We start from the raw sequence: 17,700 nt of genomic DNA, 5'->3' as shown, positions 1-17,700 counted from the left end.
ACTCAATGGTCTGGATTGCCTGCTTGCTGGAACATTCTCTCCTGGTACGACTTTATAATAACAGGAAGCAGTTACATCCAATGCGGGTTTTCAGTGTGCCTGGATTATTTACTCTTTCAAATGTCACATTCCCATCACACAATCAGAAATGGGGACGCAGCCAGCTTTAGGCTGGGTGGGATCAGTCTGTGAGGATTCTATAGATTCACAGTGTAAAATGATACGTTACCATTGGACACTGAACTCCACGTGTGCATCAAAGAGGGCAACAACAGGAGCCGTCGCTGCCCTCCAGCCACTGACTCGCGATCGGATCAGGCCTTCTTGTTTTGTGTGTCGAATCACCTTTACAAAGCCTGGCTGGCGTGCGTTCACTTCATCAACGTAAGCTTGTAACTTTGCTTTGAGTTCGTCTGCAGGTTGAAGGAATATCAGTCATTAGTAATGTCACACTGGAGTCTTCCAGACCAACCTAAACTACTACTTGCATTTATATAGCACCATAAGCAAAGCCATAGAAGTCATAGAAATCCTACAATGCAGAAGGAAACAATTTGACACCTCGAGCCAACAATCCCACCCAGGCCCTATTCCTAAAACCCCACGTATTTATCCCACAAATCCCTCTAACCTACGCATCCCAGAACAGAAAGGGGCAATTTAGCATGGCCAATGCACCTAACCCGCATTCCTTTGGAGTGTGGGAGGAAACCGGAGCACCCAGAGGAAATCCACGCAACACAGGGAGAACATGCAAACTCCACACACACAGTGACTCAAGCCGGCAATTGAACCCAGGTCCCTGGAGCTGTGAGGCAGCAGTACTAACCACTGTGCCACCGTGCTAGTCCTAGTAAAACATTCTAAAGCCTTCTCAGAAATGGGATCAGTCTAAAATTGCTACTAAATTACATAGGATTATACATCAGTATCATGCATTAATTTATGGGACATGGGCATCGCTGGCTGGCCAGCATTCATTGCCCATCCCTAGCTGCCCTTGTTCAGAGGGCAGTTGAGAGTCAACCACATTGCTGTGACTCTGGAGTCACAAGTAGGCCAGACCCGGTAAGAACGGCAGATTTCTTTCCCTAAAGGACATTAGTGAACCAGATGGGATTTTCTGACACTCGATAATGGCCATCAATAGATTCTTAATTCCAGGTATTTTTTAATTGAATTCAAATTACACCATCTGTCGTGGTGGGATTTGAACCTGGTTCCCCAGAACATTAGCTAAGTTTTTGGATTAATTGTCTACTGATTATACCATTGCATTCCCAGTATAAAGGTAAAATATGGTGGGTGCAGGAGATGAAATGAAACATGTTGTTGGCAACGTTGGCAGCATCTTCCTGCTCAGAAAGGATAGTAGGACTAGGGGGCACAGCCTCAAGATAAAAGGGGGGCGGTTTAGAACGGAGTTGAGGAGGAACTTCTTCACTCAAAGGGTGGTGAATCTCTGGAATTCTCTGCCCGTTGAAGTGGTGGAGGCTGCCTCGCTAAATATTTTTAAGACGCGGGTTGATGGGTTTTTGATAGGAGAGGGGATTAAGGGTTATGGGGAGAGGGCGGGAAAGTGGAACTGAGCAGCGACATATCAGCCATGATCTTATTGAATGGCGGGGCAGGCTCGAAGGGCTGGATGGCCTACTCCTGCTCCTATTTCTTATGTTCTTATGTTCTTATCTACACCATCCTTTCATGAGCTATCATCCCTTTTGACTTGACACTCCATCACAGACCTTTCCTTTTCCTCCTTCCTTTCCCTCCCCTCATTTCCTGCCTCTGCATTTACGTAAAACCTGTTACTTCTCTCATATTTTTCAGTGCTGTTGAAGCTCGTCGATCTGAAATGTTGGGCTGGATTCATCTGCAATTGGGATTTTCCAGTCCCGCTGCAGTGAATGGAGATTTGGCTGAAAACCAAAGCTCTGTTTCCCTCTCCACAGATTCTGGCTGACCTGCAGCATTTTCTGTTTTTATTTAAGGAGATATTAGGACAAGTGACCAAAAACGTGTCCAAAGAGATGGGGGCGATTCTCCCAAAATAATTCAAAGTGCCAAATTTGTGTAAAAACTGGAGTAACCATCACGCTGGTTTCTTTTTCAGCAGGATTTTCAAAATGAATCTCCCACATTATGTGCATTGCAGAGTGCCTCAGCGTGAATCACACAAAAAAATCGGGGAATAGAGCCCCTGAATTGCCCCATGTAGTTTTGAAAGAACATATTAAAAGAGAAGAAAGAGACAGAGAGGTAGAGAGGTTTAGGAAGGGAATTTCACAGTTGAATGCCCAGACATTGAAAGCATGGCCCACTTTTTAGGTGTCCAGATCACCAACAACCTGTCCTGGTCCCCCCGTGCCGACACTATAGTTAAGAAAGCTCATCAATACCTCTACTTTCTCAAAAGACTAAGAAAATTTGGCACGTCAGCTACAACTCTCACCAACTTTTACAGATGCACCATAGAAAACATTCTTTCTGTTGTATCACAGTTTGGTGTGGCTCCTGCTCTGCCCAAGACCGCAAGGAACTACAAAAGGTCATGAATGTAGCCCAATCCATCACGCAAACCATCCATTGATTCTGTCTACACATCCCGGTGCCTCAGCTAAGCAGCCAGCATAATTAAGGACACCATGCACCCCGGACATTCTCTTTTCCACCTTCTTCCTTCGGGAAAAAGATACAAAAGTCTGAGGTCACATACTAACCGACTCATGAACAGCTTCTTCCCTGCTGCTGTCAGAGTTTTGAATGGTCTTACCTTGCATTAAGTTGATGTTTCTCTACACCCTAGCTATGATCGTAACACTACATTTTGCACTCTCTTATTTCCTCCTTTATGAACAGTATGCTTGTCTGTACAACAGTAAACCTTTCAGGACTGACATGAGGAGAAATTTCTTCACTCAGAGGGTGGTGAATGTGTGGAATTCACTACCACAGAAAGTAGTTGAGGCCAAAACATTGTGTGATTTCAAGAAGAAATTAGATATAGCTCTCGGGGCTTGTGATGACTTCAGCCAAGCTGATGAGGTTGGCTTGATAGAGTATGAATTACCTGATGAGTCCTAACTGATGGTTAAATCAGGAAGTCTCATGTTGCCTATTTAAAGCAGGTGTGTCAGACTCCCAGCCTGCATTCAGCAGGGAGCAACTAGAGAGCTGGCTGTGTACAGCTGTATGGTGTAACTAAAGTAACTTGGTGACAGGACTTTCGCCTCCATGGAGTTATTACAGGGCTAGAGGGATCAACGGATATGGGGGGAATGGGGGAATCAGAATATTGAATTTGATCAGCCATGATCAAAATGAATGATGCAGCAGGCTTGAAGGGCCAAATGGCCTCCTCTTGCTTCCGGTTTCTATGTTTAAAGAAGAAAAGAGGTAGGGAAGTAGAAAAGTGTAGAGAGAGAATTCCAGAGCTTAGGACCTGGATGTACATGTCATAAACTTGATTTCTTAAAACCCTCAATAATAGATACATAATGGAGATGATTTTCTGTGCACTCCTGCAACATGTTTTGTGACAATGGAGGCCATTGAATTGTGGCAGCGTTTTCCAGTTCCGCCGCTGATGATGGATTTTCCTGTTATTTGCACCCTCCACCATTGGGGAACCCACAGCGGGCAGGGTGAGGGATGTTCACCATCGACGGGACTGCAAGAGCCCCACCTGCAAGAAAGGCCCAGAAAATATATCAAGTAATTTGAATTGTGTCTCGGATGCAAAGTGAAAAGAAAAGGGTGCAAACAGCAAAAGAGGGGAAAGGGAAGAGATATGTCGGAAAGGCTGGAGTGGGGGAGGGAGGAAAGTACAGATACGGGATGAGCAGTTTGTTCACTACATTCTGATGAATTCTACTGTCAACAGTTTCTATGGTGTGGAATGACTGAGTGATAGGACGAGAGGAAGCAGAGTTAATCAGCTTAAGATATCTTTGTCCTGGCATGCAGCGTGATCCAGTCACCATCTATAAATAACACAAAATGAGTGCTCAGACTGATCAAGTTCAACTCAGTGCTGTTTGTCTCAGGATAGCTCACTGATTATCCAGGAGACAGAGAACTAAGTGAAGTGAATGTTCCTGTACCATCGCCAAGAATGCTTCTGTGTATAGGAGTGAGAGCAATGGACAAATCTCTTCCCTGAACAGCCATCTGTATTAATCCTGTACCTCAGTTAACCACGGATAACTGATAAAGCTGTTACAGTCAATCACAGCAAGTTACCAATTTGTGGGTGGTTTGTGATCTTAACCCTTTTTTGGGGCAATGCCACATTAGGAGTTCTCTCAGATGGATTGCCTTCATCTTGAAATGGAGAAAAACAGGTCCAAAGCACTCTATGGATCGAACGTATTCTCCCAAAAGGAATGGAGCTGAGAGAATTATCCACCGTAAAGCATTTTTAACAGGTTTCAACCAAATTACAATGGTTAACATCTCCATATTCTACTCCCCTACCAAATAGAATACAGTCAGGTTCACAAATCAGCAATACTGAAGGCTATCTGCAACAATATAAATTTTAAACAATATAGATATTTATTAAAATGTAAAGTTTATTTATTAGTGACATGAGTAGGCTTACATTAACAATGCACTAAAATCACTGTGAAAATCCCCTGGTTGTCACACTCTGGCGCCCATTTGAGTACACTGAGGGAGAATTTTGCATGGCAAAATGTGCATCTAACCAGCTTTGGACTGTGGGAGGAAACTGGAGCACCCAGAGGAAATCCACACACAAGGATAACGTGCAGACTCTGCAATGTGACCCAAGTTGGGAATTGAACCCAGGTCCCTGGCGCTGTGAGGCAGCAGTGCTAACTACTGTGCCACCATGCCGTCCCACAGCATGGGGCGAACTGAAGAACTGAATATGAAATTCACAGTGTAATGAAAATAACAATAAAATGTTCCAGGAAAAAAATGAAAAGGAATCTTTTTTGTCGTAGATAAATTTAAATTAAATTTAATTTCAATGCTTGTTTCAGTAGAATATTTTAAGCCTCTCAAAATCAGCTTTTCTTCAATATATTTTACCCAGAAGGTTTTTTATCACACTGAAATCCTTCTCTATCATCATCTTAAAGCATAGTATGTTATTACTATCACTCCTGCCTAGATCAGGTTTATCAAATCTTTTCACTCGGGGACCACATTTGTAGATTTTTCTCACCCAAGGGGCCTCTGAGCAAATCTCAGAAAGATAAAGTTTGACACAACAATAAATCAAATTTCAAAAGAAGTGTGAGTTTGAAGGGAAGCAATTACTGAGCAAAGATACAGAAAGGTCATGGCGATAAATTGTTCAGCTGAAAAACAGTAAGTAATAAATTGACCAGATGTGAGAAGGTCAGTGCATGTTGGTGTAACTGGGTGAGGGTGACTAGATGCAGTGCGTAGTGGGGAGAGTGAGTGAGAAATCAGAGACTGAGCATCAGGCAGACTCATGACCCACACACTCATTCAGTCTCTGGCATTCCTCTCCAGACACTCAGTCACTCCCACCAGCACAGAATCATTCCATCAACAAGCACCTTCAGATAGCCTTGTAATCCCATACACACATTCAAGCAGTCTTGCAGTCCCAACACACAGTCTGCCTGACACTCGCAGGTCCACAGACACACAGAAACTCTGTCTCACACTCCCAGGTGCACACACTCAGTCTGTCTCACACTCCCAGGTGCGCATACACAGTCTGTCTCACTCTCCCAAGTGCACACACACAGTCTGTCTCTCATCACCATGGATACACACACTCTTACTCCCACAATCATCACTGTGCCGATACCTGGCCCTCCCTAATGTTCCCAATACTTGACCCTCTCCAGCCTCGCTAATACTTGGCCCTCCTTGGGCTCATTGATACTTGTCCTCCTCAGACCCACCAAAACATCACTCTCGTGGGCCTGCCGACTTCCCGGGCCCTACAAAACTTTGCCCTCTGTGGCCCACTAAACCTGGCTTCCTGGCCTCCAGCCCTGCCATACCTTCACTTCCCCTGGCTAGGAAGGTTTCAGTCCGCTCTCTTCAATGCCTAGGTTAATTGCTCTTCCACTGAGAGACAGCTTCCCTCCCTCACTTGCTGGTCACTAGCTAGCCTATTGGAAGTGGGAGAGGAATAGACCACTACTTGGAGGAGTAACTCAATGCTGATTTTTTTCCATTGAAACATGACTTTTCGGCAGGAATTTTGGGAACTGAAGCGGGATCATTTCAGGCTCACGGGTCGTACCTGGGATAAGCTTGGCCTTGATACTCCAGTGCTCATTATTCCCGCTGGAATTCTCTGACCTCGCCTGCAGTTGGGATTCTCCCGCGCCGCTGTAGTAAATTGAGATTTGGCCGAGCGCCAAATTCTCTGTTCTCTGGCAGTGGGACGTGTGAGACCGGACAACTCCGGACTCCGTGTTTTACACACCCTTCCCTACATTGTTTGCACTCTTCTTCCTCCATCTCTCATCCACCAATAGGTGTTCTGTAGATTACATCCACAAGTGTGGTTGATCCTTTATTATATTTCCTCTCTATCCTTGTGCATTCTAATTGTATATTGCTGATAGCTTTCTCTCCTGCTTTTATATTAACCATAGTAAATACAGTGAGTCCACTTCTCCATTTTCCCTCTCTTATCTTTCATAAACATGCTACAATACCCTGCAACGTTTAATTCCCAGGCCTGACATTTCTGTAGTCACGTCTCAGTATTCGCTCCTATATTCAGTTCCTCACAATGTATTATTGCCTCCAGCTCCCTTGTTTTATCTCGGACACTGTGCGCGTTGCTGTACAGCCAGTTGAATTCATTTTTAATAGCGGCTCCTCACACTTTATTCTTACACTGCTGTTTCATAACTGTTTACTCCCTAGTTGTTTATGTCATCCTCAGAGACAAGAGGGAGCGAGAGAGAGAGAGAGAGATTGTGGCAGGGAAAGAGAGATTCAGAGAAAGAAAGACAGATTGCAATAGAGACAGAGGGAGAGACACAGAGAGTAACAGAGCAATAGAAAGAGAACCCTGCATAAAGAAAAGTAGAAATAAGAGCAGGAGGAGGCCATTTGGCCCTTCGAGCCCATTCCGCCATTCATTGTGATCATGGTTCATCATCCAACTCAATAGCCTGATCCCACTTTCCAGATCATATCCTTCAATCCCTTTCGCCCCAAGTGCTATATCGAACTCCATGAAAACAATGTTTTGACCTCAACTGCTTTCTGTGGTAAGGAATTTCACAGGCTCGCCACTCTCTGGATGAAAACATTTCTCTTCATCTCAGTCCAAAAAGGTTTGTCCAGTACCTTTGAAATGAGAGGAAAGCATTGCAACTCCAGAAACACTGCAAAATATTGAGAAGGCAGTGTAATTTCACTGAGGGATGTGAAAATGTCATCACATCGTGTGAAACCTGTAAATCAACAAATACAGGAATTCAGTTACTTAGGGGAGTGTCCGATGGGCCTGGGAAATGGGGTTGGCGGGTAGGATTAGGGAAGGGATTGAGAGTTGGGAGAATGGGTTACAGGATGGGGTTGGGAGATGGGATGGGGGGGTTGAGAGTTGGGGGAGTGGGTTACAGGATGGGGTTGGGAGATGGGATTAGGGAGGAGTTGAGGGTTAGGGAGTGCATTGCAGGATGGGGTTGGGAGATGGGATTAGGGAGGGGTTGAGGGTTGGGGGGAGTAGGTTACAGGATGGGTTTGGGAGATGGGATTAGAACATAAGAACATAAGAACATAAGAAATAGGAGCAGGAGTAGGCCATCTAGCCCTTCGAGCCTGCCCCGCCATTCAATAAGATCATGGCTGATCTGTCGTGGCTCAGTTCCACTTTCCCGCCCTCTCCCCATAACCCTTAATCCCCTCTCTTATCAAGAACCCATCAACCTGCTTCTTAAAAATATTTAGCGAGGCAGCCTCCACCACTTCAACGGGCAGAGAATTCCAGAGATTCACCACCCTTTGAGTGAAGAAGTTCCTCCTCAACTCCGTTCTAAACCGCCTCCCCTTTATCTTGAGGCTGTGCCCCCTAGTCCTACTGTCTTTTTTGAGCGGGAAGAGTCTCTCCACCTCTATCCTATCCATCCCATTCATCATCTTATACGTCTCAATGAGATCTCCCCTCATTCTTCTAAACTCTAACGAGTACAAGCCTAGTTTATTCAGCCTCTCCTCATAGCTCAATCCCCTCAACTCCGGTATCAGCCTAGTAAACCTCCTTTGCACTCCCTCCAGGGCCAAAATATCCTTGCGTAAGTACGGCGCCCAAAACTGCACACAGTACTCCAGCTGCGGCCTCACCAATGCCCTATACAGCTGCAGCAAGACCTCCCTACTTTTATATTCAATCCCCCTCGCTATGAAGGCCAGCATCCCATTCGCCTTCCTGACCACCTGCTGCACCTGCAAGCTGGGTTTTTGCGACTCATGCACAAGGACCCCGAGGTCCCTCTGCACCGTCGCCTGCTGCAGTTTTTCGCCACGTAAGTAATAGTCCTTCCTACCATTCTTCCTACCAAAGTGGACCACCTCACACTTGCCAACATTAAATTCCATTTGCCATTTCCTGGCCCATTTGCCCAGCCTATCTAGATCCTTCTGCAGACTCTCCACACCCTCCGCACAATTTGCCTTTCCCCCAATCTTGGTGTCATCAGCAAATTTCGACACCCTGCACTCGGTTCCCTCCTCCAGATCATCTATATAAATGGTAAATAGCTGAGGCCCCAGCACCGACCCCTGGGGCACCCCACTAGTCACCAACCGCCAATCCGAATAGCACCCATTGACCCCCACTCTCTGCCTCCTATTTGACAACCAATCCTCTATCCACGCTAACACCCTACCCCCAACTCCATGTCCCCTGACCTTCTGCAATAACCTCTTGTGAGGTACCTTGTCAAACGCCTTCTGAAAATCCAGAAAGACCACATCCACCGGCTCTCCTCTATCCACTGCCCTAGACACATCCTCATAGAACTCCAGTAAATTTGTCAGACACGACTTCCCTTTAATGAAACCGTGTTGCGTCTGCCCTATCAAGGGAGGGATTGAGAGTTGGGAGAGTGGGTTACAGCATGGGGTTGGGAGACGGGATTAGGGAGGGGTTGAGGGTTAGGGGGTGCATTGTAGGATGGGGTTGGGAGATGGGATTAGGGAGGAGTTGAGGGTTAGGGAGTGCATTGCAGGATGGGGTTGGGAGATGGGATTAGGGAGGGGTTGAGAGTTGGGGGAGTGGGTTACAGGATGGGTTTGGGGGATGGGATTAGGGAAGGGTTGAGGATTCGGGGAGTGCATTGCAGGATGGGGTTGGGGGATGGAGCTTGGGAGCACTTCTGTTTATTAGATTTAGAAACATAGAAGTTGGCAAAGAAAGCCCAGATTATTTTTATATTCATTGATATCCCTTAGTCGAAGCTATCTAGCACTTCTTTATCCTCTGCATCAAATTTCCATTCTCATCAGACACCATTAAGGACTCCCGTTTTGTAAACATCCTTAGCACCACTGCCTCACAGTGCCAGGGACCTGAGTTCGATTCCTGGCTTGGGTCACTGTCAGTGTGGAGTCTGCGCATTCTCCTAGTATCTGCGTGGATTTCCTCCGGGTACTCTGGTTTCCTCCCACAGTCCGAAAGACATGTGGTTAAGTGCATCAGCTGTGCTAAATTCTCCCTCGGTTTACCGGAACAGATGCTGGAATATGGTGACTAGGGGATTTTCACCATAACTTCATTGCAGTGTTAATGTAAGCCGACTTATGAAACTAATAAATAAACTTTAAGAAACTTTATTTCTGAGTGGACTGTTCTGAATCTATATTAGTCATCAGATGACTTTCCAGGAATCCTCAAATTTTGGAAATGTCCCAGAGGACTGGAAAACTGCCAAATTGAGGGGGGAGGGGGCGCAGAAAAACAAGTAACTATAGGCCATTTAGCTCAACTTGGTCATTTTGAAAACATTAGACTCCATTATAAAAGATGTAACAGCAGATCATTTAAAAATACATAATGTGATCAAACAAGAGTCAGTATGGCTTCATGAAGGAGAGATCATGTCTGACAAATTTATTAGAACTATCAGATGGATAAAGGGGAACTAGTAGATTTCTGGATTTCCAAAATGTGTTCAATAAGATATCATAATACTACACAACAGGCTACTTAATAAGATAAGAGGGGGAGGGGGAATGTGGATAGAGGATTAGCTAACTGATGGAATAAGGGGCTTGCACAGAAACAAATCTGTTGTCAGTGCAGCACTCCCTCTGAACTGACCTGACAGTGCAGCACTCCCTCAGTACTGACCCTCTGACAGTGCAGCACTCCCTCTGAACTGACCTGACAGTGCAGCACTCCCTCAGTACTGACCCTCCGACAGTGCAGCACTCCCTCAGTACTGACCCTCTGACAGTGCAGCACTCCCTCAGTACTGACACTCTGACAGTGCAGCACTCTCTCAGTACTGACACTCTGACAGTGCAGCACTCTCTCAGTACTGACCCTCTGACAGTGCAGCACTCCCTCAGTACTGACCCTCTGACAGTGCAGCGCTCCCTCAGTACTGACACTCTGACAGTGCAGCACTCTCTCAGTACTGACCCTCTGACAGTGCAGCACTCCCTCAGTACTGACCCTCTGACAGTGCAGCACTCCCTCAGTACTGACCCTCTGACAGTGCAGCGCTCCCTCAGTACTGACACTCTGACAGTGCAGCACTCTCTCAGTACTGACCCTCTGACAGTGCAGCACTCCCTCAGTACTGACCCTCTGACAGTGCAGCACTCCCCTTCAAGAGCTCATACCTCTTCAGTTTTAAAATAGACAGCTTAGATAATGCTTGTTCGAGTCGAACATGAAGCGATGTGTTTCTGACCCAGAGGTGAGTTTGGTACTGACTGAGCCATGGTTGACACCTGAGGATAAGTGTTACATAATGCAAGGTTTTTTTCACAGTTTAACACATTAAGCTGTTATGTGCTAACAGTGATTTGCTGCCTATCATTATGTCGGGTGTTGCTGTTGCTGAGCACGTAAAGAAATGGCAAATGCAAATGTTGCAATCGCTTGCTATATAATAATGTGTTCAGTCTTCCAGCAATCAACTACTTTGTTTATTATTCATGTTAACCGAGCAAATGGACAGAAATCGCTCCAACAAATTATATAACCACCACTTCAGTCATTGATGTTCAAAACAAGTTATTTATCGAAAGGCTATTGCTGGATACTATCACTACAGACAATAGACCATAGTCTGATTCCAGTTGGTTCACTGAGTTTCGAACAATCCAAGGAATTCACCACCATCTGACATCAGAATATACCATGTAATAGGACGGTGGTGTTGAACAAATCAATACGGTGATCAAGGACAGTCTGCTGTTGCTCTTCATTTGGTCGTTTATTGTTTTTCATTGCCCTCCTTCTGGGTTCTTTCTGTGCCCTCTGCCTAGATTCTTCATCGCCTCCCCTGGGGGCTTGCGTTGCCTCTTCCTTGGGATCTTCATTGCTTCTGAACCTTTTTTGAGAGTTGCCTTCTATCTGGCATCTTCTCCAACTTTTCTGCTTATTGCTGTTTGTTTCTTCCTTTCGTTATTACATTAAATGTTTTACCACTTTAAGTGCATTTCTGCTTTAAGATTGTCATCTTTTTTCCCTGAGCTGCCAGCAGCAGCTGCTGGTTTTCTATTTTTCCTGCGTGTTGGGAGTTTTGGCGCAGACTTGTTGCTCCTCCTTTGAACCTTTTTTGAAACTTTTAAAACCCTCGCTTTGGTTTACCAATGTAAAGCTCTCTCGGTGAACTCTGCAACTTTTTATCTCTGGCTATTTGGAGAGTCTGTTCTTCTTTTCCTTTTAACGTATCGTCCTTCGTCAACAGCACTGGTGGATCCAGCGCTTGCGAGGTCCAAGGGGCCATTTTATAAACCTTTAAACTGTATTTTTAAACCGGTTTAGGTCCCCTCTTATAAAACAATAGAATGTCGCTGTGTGCAGACCCTCAGCCCCCATCCTGCAGGCTGTGCAGTGACCACAAGTCCGGCAATCTCAGCCTCTTCATTTTCCCACGCTTCTGGAGACCTCACTGCAGCTCCTTGGGGCTTTTTCCTTCAATCACTTAAAAACATTGCTCTTCTTTTGCCTTTTCTAAAAACAACTTTCTGTTTCTTTTAACTTAAGTTCCATTTTTTCTGAAACACAAAATCACAGTTCCTGCTTCTCTGGGTTATTTCATATTCATTTGCTTTCTATTTATTTCTAAACTGGGCAGCACGGTGGCACAGTGGTTGGCACCGCTGCCTCACAGCGCCAGGGATCCGGGTTCAATTCCCGGCTTGGGTCACTGTCTGTGTGGTATTTGCACATTCTCCCCATGTCTGCATGGGTTTCCTCTGGGTTCTCCGGTCTCCTCCACACTCCAAAGATGTGCCTTGTATCTTGCCCCTTAGTGTCAACGGGACTAGCTTGGGTAAATGCAAGGGGTTGTGAGTGGGATTGTGGTTGGTGCAAACTCGATGGGCTGAATGGCCTCCATCTGCACTGTAGGATTCTATGATTCTAACTCCAGATAATACTGGCCAATTTAGCTTGCTCAGAGTCTGCCCCTGGAGGTCTGGCAATATTCCAACATCTCACTGGGTCTATCACGGGGTGGCATGGTGGCACAGTGGTTAGCAATGCTGCCTCATGGCTCCAGGGACCTGGCTTCGATTCCAGCACCTGGTCTGTGTGGAGCTTGTATGTTGTCTGCATGGGTTTGCTCCAGGTTCTCCGGTTTCCTGTCCTCTATTACTCCTGACTCTTAGGGGCTCCTGTTGACCTTATCTGGATACCTCTGGCTCTGCCCGCCATCATGCTTAACCTACTAACATCTGGTGGATAGTAGCCCTCCCTGAGCAGTTCACCTTTCTCCCTCTGCCTTCCCCCTCCCTTCGTAGGGCTGCCATGCCCCACCCTCCCTCTTTCAGTCACAATACCTCGATGCTTTCTTTCCAATAAAGCTCCCCATTAAAGAAAAGCTCCCACTCAGTGTAAACCCAACAGGGAGACGAGCGTGCCTTGTCCGTGCCACCTTTAACCAGTCTGAAGGCACATGTTTCTCATTTGCTGCAATCACAATTGCAAAAGGTATTGTCTAATCTAGCAACGTAAGTATTGTAACAAGCACACATGACAACCTAATCCTTTAAAAATAGTTCCTCACTTCTTGATTTGATTTGATTCGACTTATTATTGTTGCATGTGTTGGTATACAGTGAAAAATATTGTTTCTTGCGCACTATACAGACAGAACAGTCGAGAGCACAGTGCCACAGTGGTTAGCACTGCTGCCTCGCAACATTCAATTCGCACCAACAACAATCCCACCCAACCCCTATCCCAGCAACCCTAGGTATTAACCCTGCTAATCCCCCTAACCTATGCATCTTTGGACATCATGGGGCAACTTAGCATAACCAATCAACCTAACCTACACATCTCTGGGAGGAAACCAGAGCACCTGGAGGAAACCCTCGCAGACACAGGGAGAATGTGCAAGCTGCGCACAAACAGTGACCCGAGGTGTTAACCTGTTGCTGTGAGACTTCAAGCTGGTGCCACCAGGGACCGCCATTTCCTCAGTTACATTTGAATAGACTATATTTCGGTTCCAGAACGTGGGTGGGACGGGGCGGCGAGTTGAATGAATCAGCCATGCTTCTATTTTTGCTTTAGCCTGGCCCTCGGGGCTGCCTCGGCCTTTTGTTCCGGCGACTGGAATAGGGCTGCATTGGATCGAGTAACTGTGGGAACTGAGAGTGGGGTTCCGGAATTTTCCACAGGCAGACACAAAGCTGAAGGAAAGAAAGCCGCCCAAAGTTTTAGCTTCTTGACAACAACTGGTAAATCCCAACAGGAATAATAATCAAAGCAGATACCAGCCTGAGTGAGATCCCGGCCTCTCACATGGTAATTAATCAAAGGCCCAACCCAGTTATCACAGCAAAATGAAACACCTTGATTAGTGTGTACTGTGCAGAAAGTGAAGAACTTTATATTACTGGGAAAGAATGAGTTACCAGAACAGGGACAATCCATTCAGCTCATCAGAAATTCCCCATTTTTCCTAGATGTGGCAGTTCTCCTTAACATTTGTAAACACAACTTCACTCTTTTTCTCTGTAGTCCATCGAAGGATAAGTGCCTTTTAAACACTGATAGTTCCTGTGATTTAGAACTATAGTGTTGCTCCTTCACTGTCGCTGGGTCAAAATCCTGGAACTCCCACCCCTACAGCGCTGTGGGTGTACCTACAGTGCGGGTGGCCTGGTGGCACAGTGGTTAGAGCTGCTGCCTCACAGCGCCAGGGTCCCAGGTTCAATTCCGGCCTCGGGTCACTGTCTGTGTGGAGTTTGCACATTCTCTGCGTGGGTTTCCTCCGGGTGCTCTGGTTTCCTCCCACAATCCAAGCTTGATTGGCCATGGTAAATTGCCCTTTAGTGTCAGAGGGGTTAGCAGGGTAAATGCATGGGAATGGGGCCTTGGTGGGATTGTGCTCAGCACAGACACGATGGGCTGAGTGGCCTCCTTCTATACTGTAGGGATTCAATGATTCTACACCACCGCCAGAATTCTACTGCCATGTGAGATGTTCAATAGTTCAGAGCAAATATTCAAAGAAAAAGCTTCATTTTCTCACTGGATTTGGCAAAAAGCTGGGAAAGTTAGTCAAAGTTTACAGAGATTTTAAAGAGTTGCAGCAGTGACACTCCTGAATCTATCTGCTAATTTCAGTAGAAAACATCGCACACACAATCCAGATAAATGGACACATGAGTGTATATTTATTAAGCATCACTGACCTTCAGGGCACGATCTTACCACCTGTTCACACCACGCTCCTGCTGCATTGAGGTCAGAGAATTTGGCAGCCGGCCAAATCTCCATTCACTGTGGCGGGAATGGAAAATCCCGCTGGCCTGATTCCGGACTCAGTGTCCAAGGAGAGAAAGCAGCGGCAATGATCCAAATCACCACCACATTGCATTGCTCACAGAATGGGCTGCGGGGTAGAGGGTGTAACTGGAAGGGGGGGGAGATTGTTGCTTGGTGATGGTGTCTTTCGTAGGTTGGGTTTTTTATTCTTTCTGCTATGAGTACTGATGGCTGGAGAGGATTCTGGGGCTGGGAAGGTGGGTGAGGTAAAGGCCATTGTATCTTTTAAAGGAAAATCGAATAAGGATTCGAATGTGAAGGAAGATACAGGACCATTGGGGCGATTCGGGGGGAGGAATGAGCATAATGGAATTGATTTAGCCAAAAGCCAGCACAAAGCCAATGGGCTAAATGTCCTCCTTCTTCTCTGTAAACTTTAATGTATATTCAGGCTTGAAGCAAGACCAGATTATCCACTTCAACAAGTTCATTGGGAGAATGGGGAACCTGATGCTTTGGATTTTAATTTTTATTAAAATTAATTTATTCAGCGATGTGAGCAATGCTGACAAGGCCGGCATTTTATTGCCCATCCCAAAGTACCCTTCAGAAGGTGCTGGTGAACCGCCATCTTGAACCGCTGCAGTACATGTGGGGCAGGATTTTACAGCCTACTTGAGTGAGACCAGAAACTCCGCCCGAGATCAACAGACATTTTTGTTATCTGCCCCTCACCTGCTCCAATTCCGTGCTGAGCATGGCAGTAGAACTCTGGCGGCGGTGTAGAATCATTGAATCCCTACAGTACAGAAGGAGGCCACTCGGCCCATCACGTCTGTGCTGAGCACAATCCCACCAAGGCCCCATTCCCATGCATTTACCCTGCTAACCCTGCATTGCTCTTTATCTGCTCACCATTCACCGTATCACATACACACACGCATGAGCTCACACGGATACAGACGCACACAGACACAAATGCGCATACACTTATGCATATGCAAAATCTTACGCGCTAACTACATGAACAAACACACACACCTGCAGTTGCACAATCTACATGTAATGTACATTGTGAATGTATTCAAGAGGTGGCTGGATATAGCACTTGGGGGCGAATGGGATCAATGGTTATGAGGAGAAAGCAGGATCAGGTGATTGAGTTGGACGATCAGCCATGATCGTAATGAATGGTGGAGCAGGCTCGAAGGGCCAAATGGCCTCCTCCTGTTCCTATCTTATATGTTTCTATGTACGCCAGCATGCATATTACACATGTATGTGCATGCACACGTAAACACAATACATGGATAATGTTCCTGACCTTATAAGACAAAGCAATTACTGTGTGTAATCATGAGAGATCTGTGAGTATTTATAGAAAAGTACAGGGCAATAAATCAGCATTGTAAATTACCGGAGGGAGACTTTGAAATAAACAGAGTAGGTTCGAGAGGAATGCGAATGGGTTTGTTGAGAGAACGGAGCAGTTAAAAGGAAAGATTAGGAACTTGGTTAAGCGGGCCTAATGGGCTCTTGCTGTGCAATATAAAAGCCACCTTCTGAAGAGTCCATGACACATCCCAGTCACATGTCATCACCAACACGCTCACCGTTGTTGCTGTGGTCATCGACCAGCACGATCTCCTTCAGCAGGTGAGCTGGAGTTTTGGAGATTACCGAGTGCATGGAACGCAGAACGACAGAAGGAGCTTCATTCACAAAAATAAACACCACGCTGACTTGAGGGAGGTTTGCTGGGTAGGTGATATTTCTGCACCTAGAGCAACAACAATCAGAAGTAGAAATTAGTCAGGTTGAATACATTCCAAAATCTTCTCTCTTTAGCCTTACTGAGCTCTGCTTCTGAATTCAAATAACAAGCAGTGACTATATTATTCTAATATTCCGACCCCTATATGGCTTGTAGTGTTGCTCATAACCACTCCCATCATAACTGGTGGGGCATCCAGGACACGGGCGGGGGGGGGGAGGGATGAGAACAGATCCAAAGGATCGTTTATTGCTGCATCTCCTGTCCCATAAAACCAGTGACCCCCTCGGTCCTGTCTGCTTATGCTGCCTTTTGGAACAGGCAGTGATGGCACTGCCAATCTAAGCTGGTATCTTCAGGAAACAGGCTTGCCAAAGGCTTCCAAATTTCACCAGATCGCCACAACACCATGGCAGAACCGCGCATAGTCTGGTGTTTTCCAATAAGGCACGATGCCACAAGATGTCAAATAAACCCCACGGATGACACAGTGGCACAGTGATTCACAGCGCCAGGAACACGCGTTCAATTCCAGCCTTGGGTCACTGTCTGTGTGGAGTTTGCACGTTCTCCCAGTGTCTGCGTGGGTTTCCTCCAGGTGCTTCGGTTTCCTTCCACACTCCAAAGATGTGCGGATTAGGTGGATTGGCCATGCTAAATTGACTGTTAGTATCAGGGGGATTAACAGGGTAAATACATGGGATTATGGGGATGGGGCCTGTATTGGATTGTCGTCAGTGCAGACTCAATGGGCTGAATGGCCTCCTTCTGCACTGTGGGGATTATCTATGATTCTATGAAGAGTAGGACAAGGGAAGGTGAGGAGAGCTCAGAGAGGGTGGCAGAATGACCATTATAAGAGCGAAACTCACAGAAGATTTATAGCGACAAATGAATGTTCCAGCAATTCATCCCAGTTTTCTCAGTTGTAGGTATTACTGAGTGACAGAAGCTTGTGGTCTTTTTTTTGCCTCTCCACACACTGTCCCCA

The 17,700-nt window shown here is 46.0% G+C and overlaps 1 protein-coding gene across 2 annotated transcripts in view; it reads right to left on the bottom strand.

Annotated features, from left to right (window-relative positions):
* galnt18b (UDP-N-acetyl-alpha-D-galactosamine:polypeptide N-acetylgalactosaminyltransferase 18b) overlaps positions 1 to 17,700 on the bottom strand; it is a 266,019-nt gene that overhangs the window by 98,756 nt on the left and 149,563 nt on the right. For both annotated transcript variants that reach the window (XM_080190078.1, XM_080190079.1), the window contains exons 3-4: positions 16,549 to 16,715; positions 230 to 413 (exon numbers count right to left, since the gene is read on the bottom strand). In XM_080190078.1, the coding sequence (XP_080046204.1) occupies positions 230 to 413; positions 16,549 to 16,715 (351 nt within the window). The remainder of the gene's footprint in view (positions 1 to 229; positions 414 to 16,548; positions 16,716 to 17,700) is intronic.

This window comes from Carcharhinus amblyrhynchos, chromosome 6 (genome assembly GCF_965287045.1).
Source record: "Carcharhinus amblyrhynchos chromosome 6, sCarAmb.v2.hapA, whole genome shotgun sequence".
Taxonomy (NCBI): Eukaryota; Metazoa; Chordata; class Chondrichthyes; order Carcharhiniformes; family Carcharhinidae; genus Carcharhinus; species Carcharhinus amblyrhynchos.
This window is presented reverse-complemented; position numbering and strand designations above follow the sequence as displayed.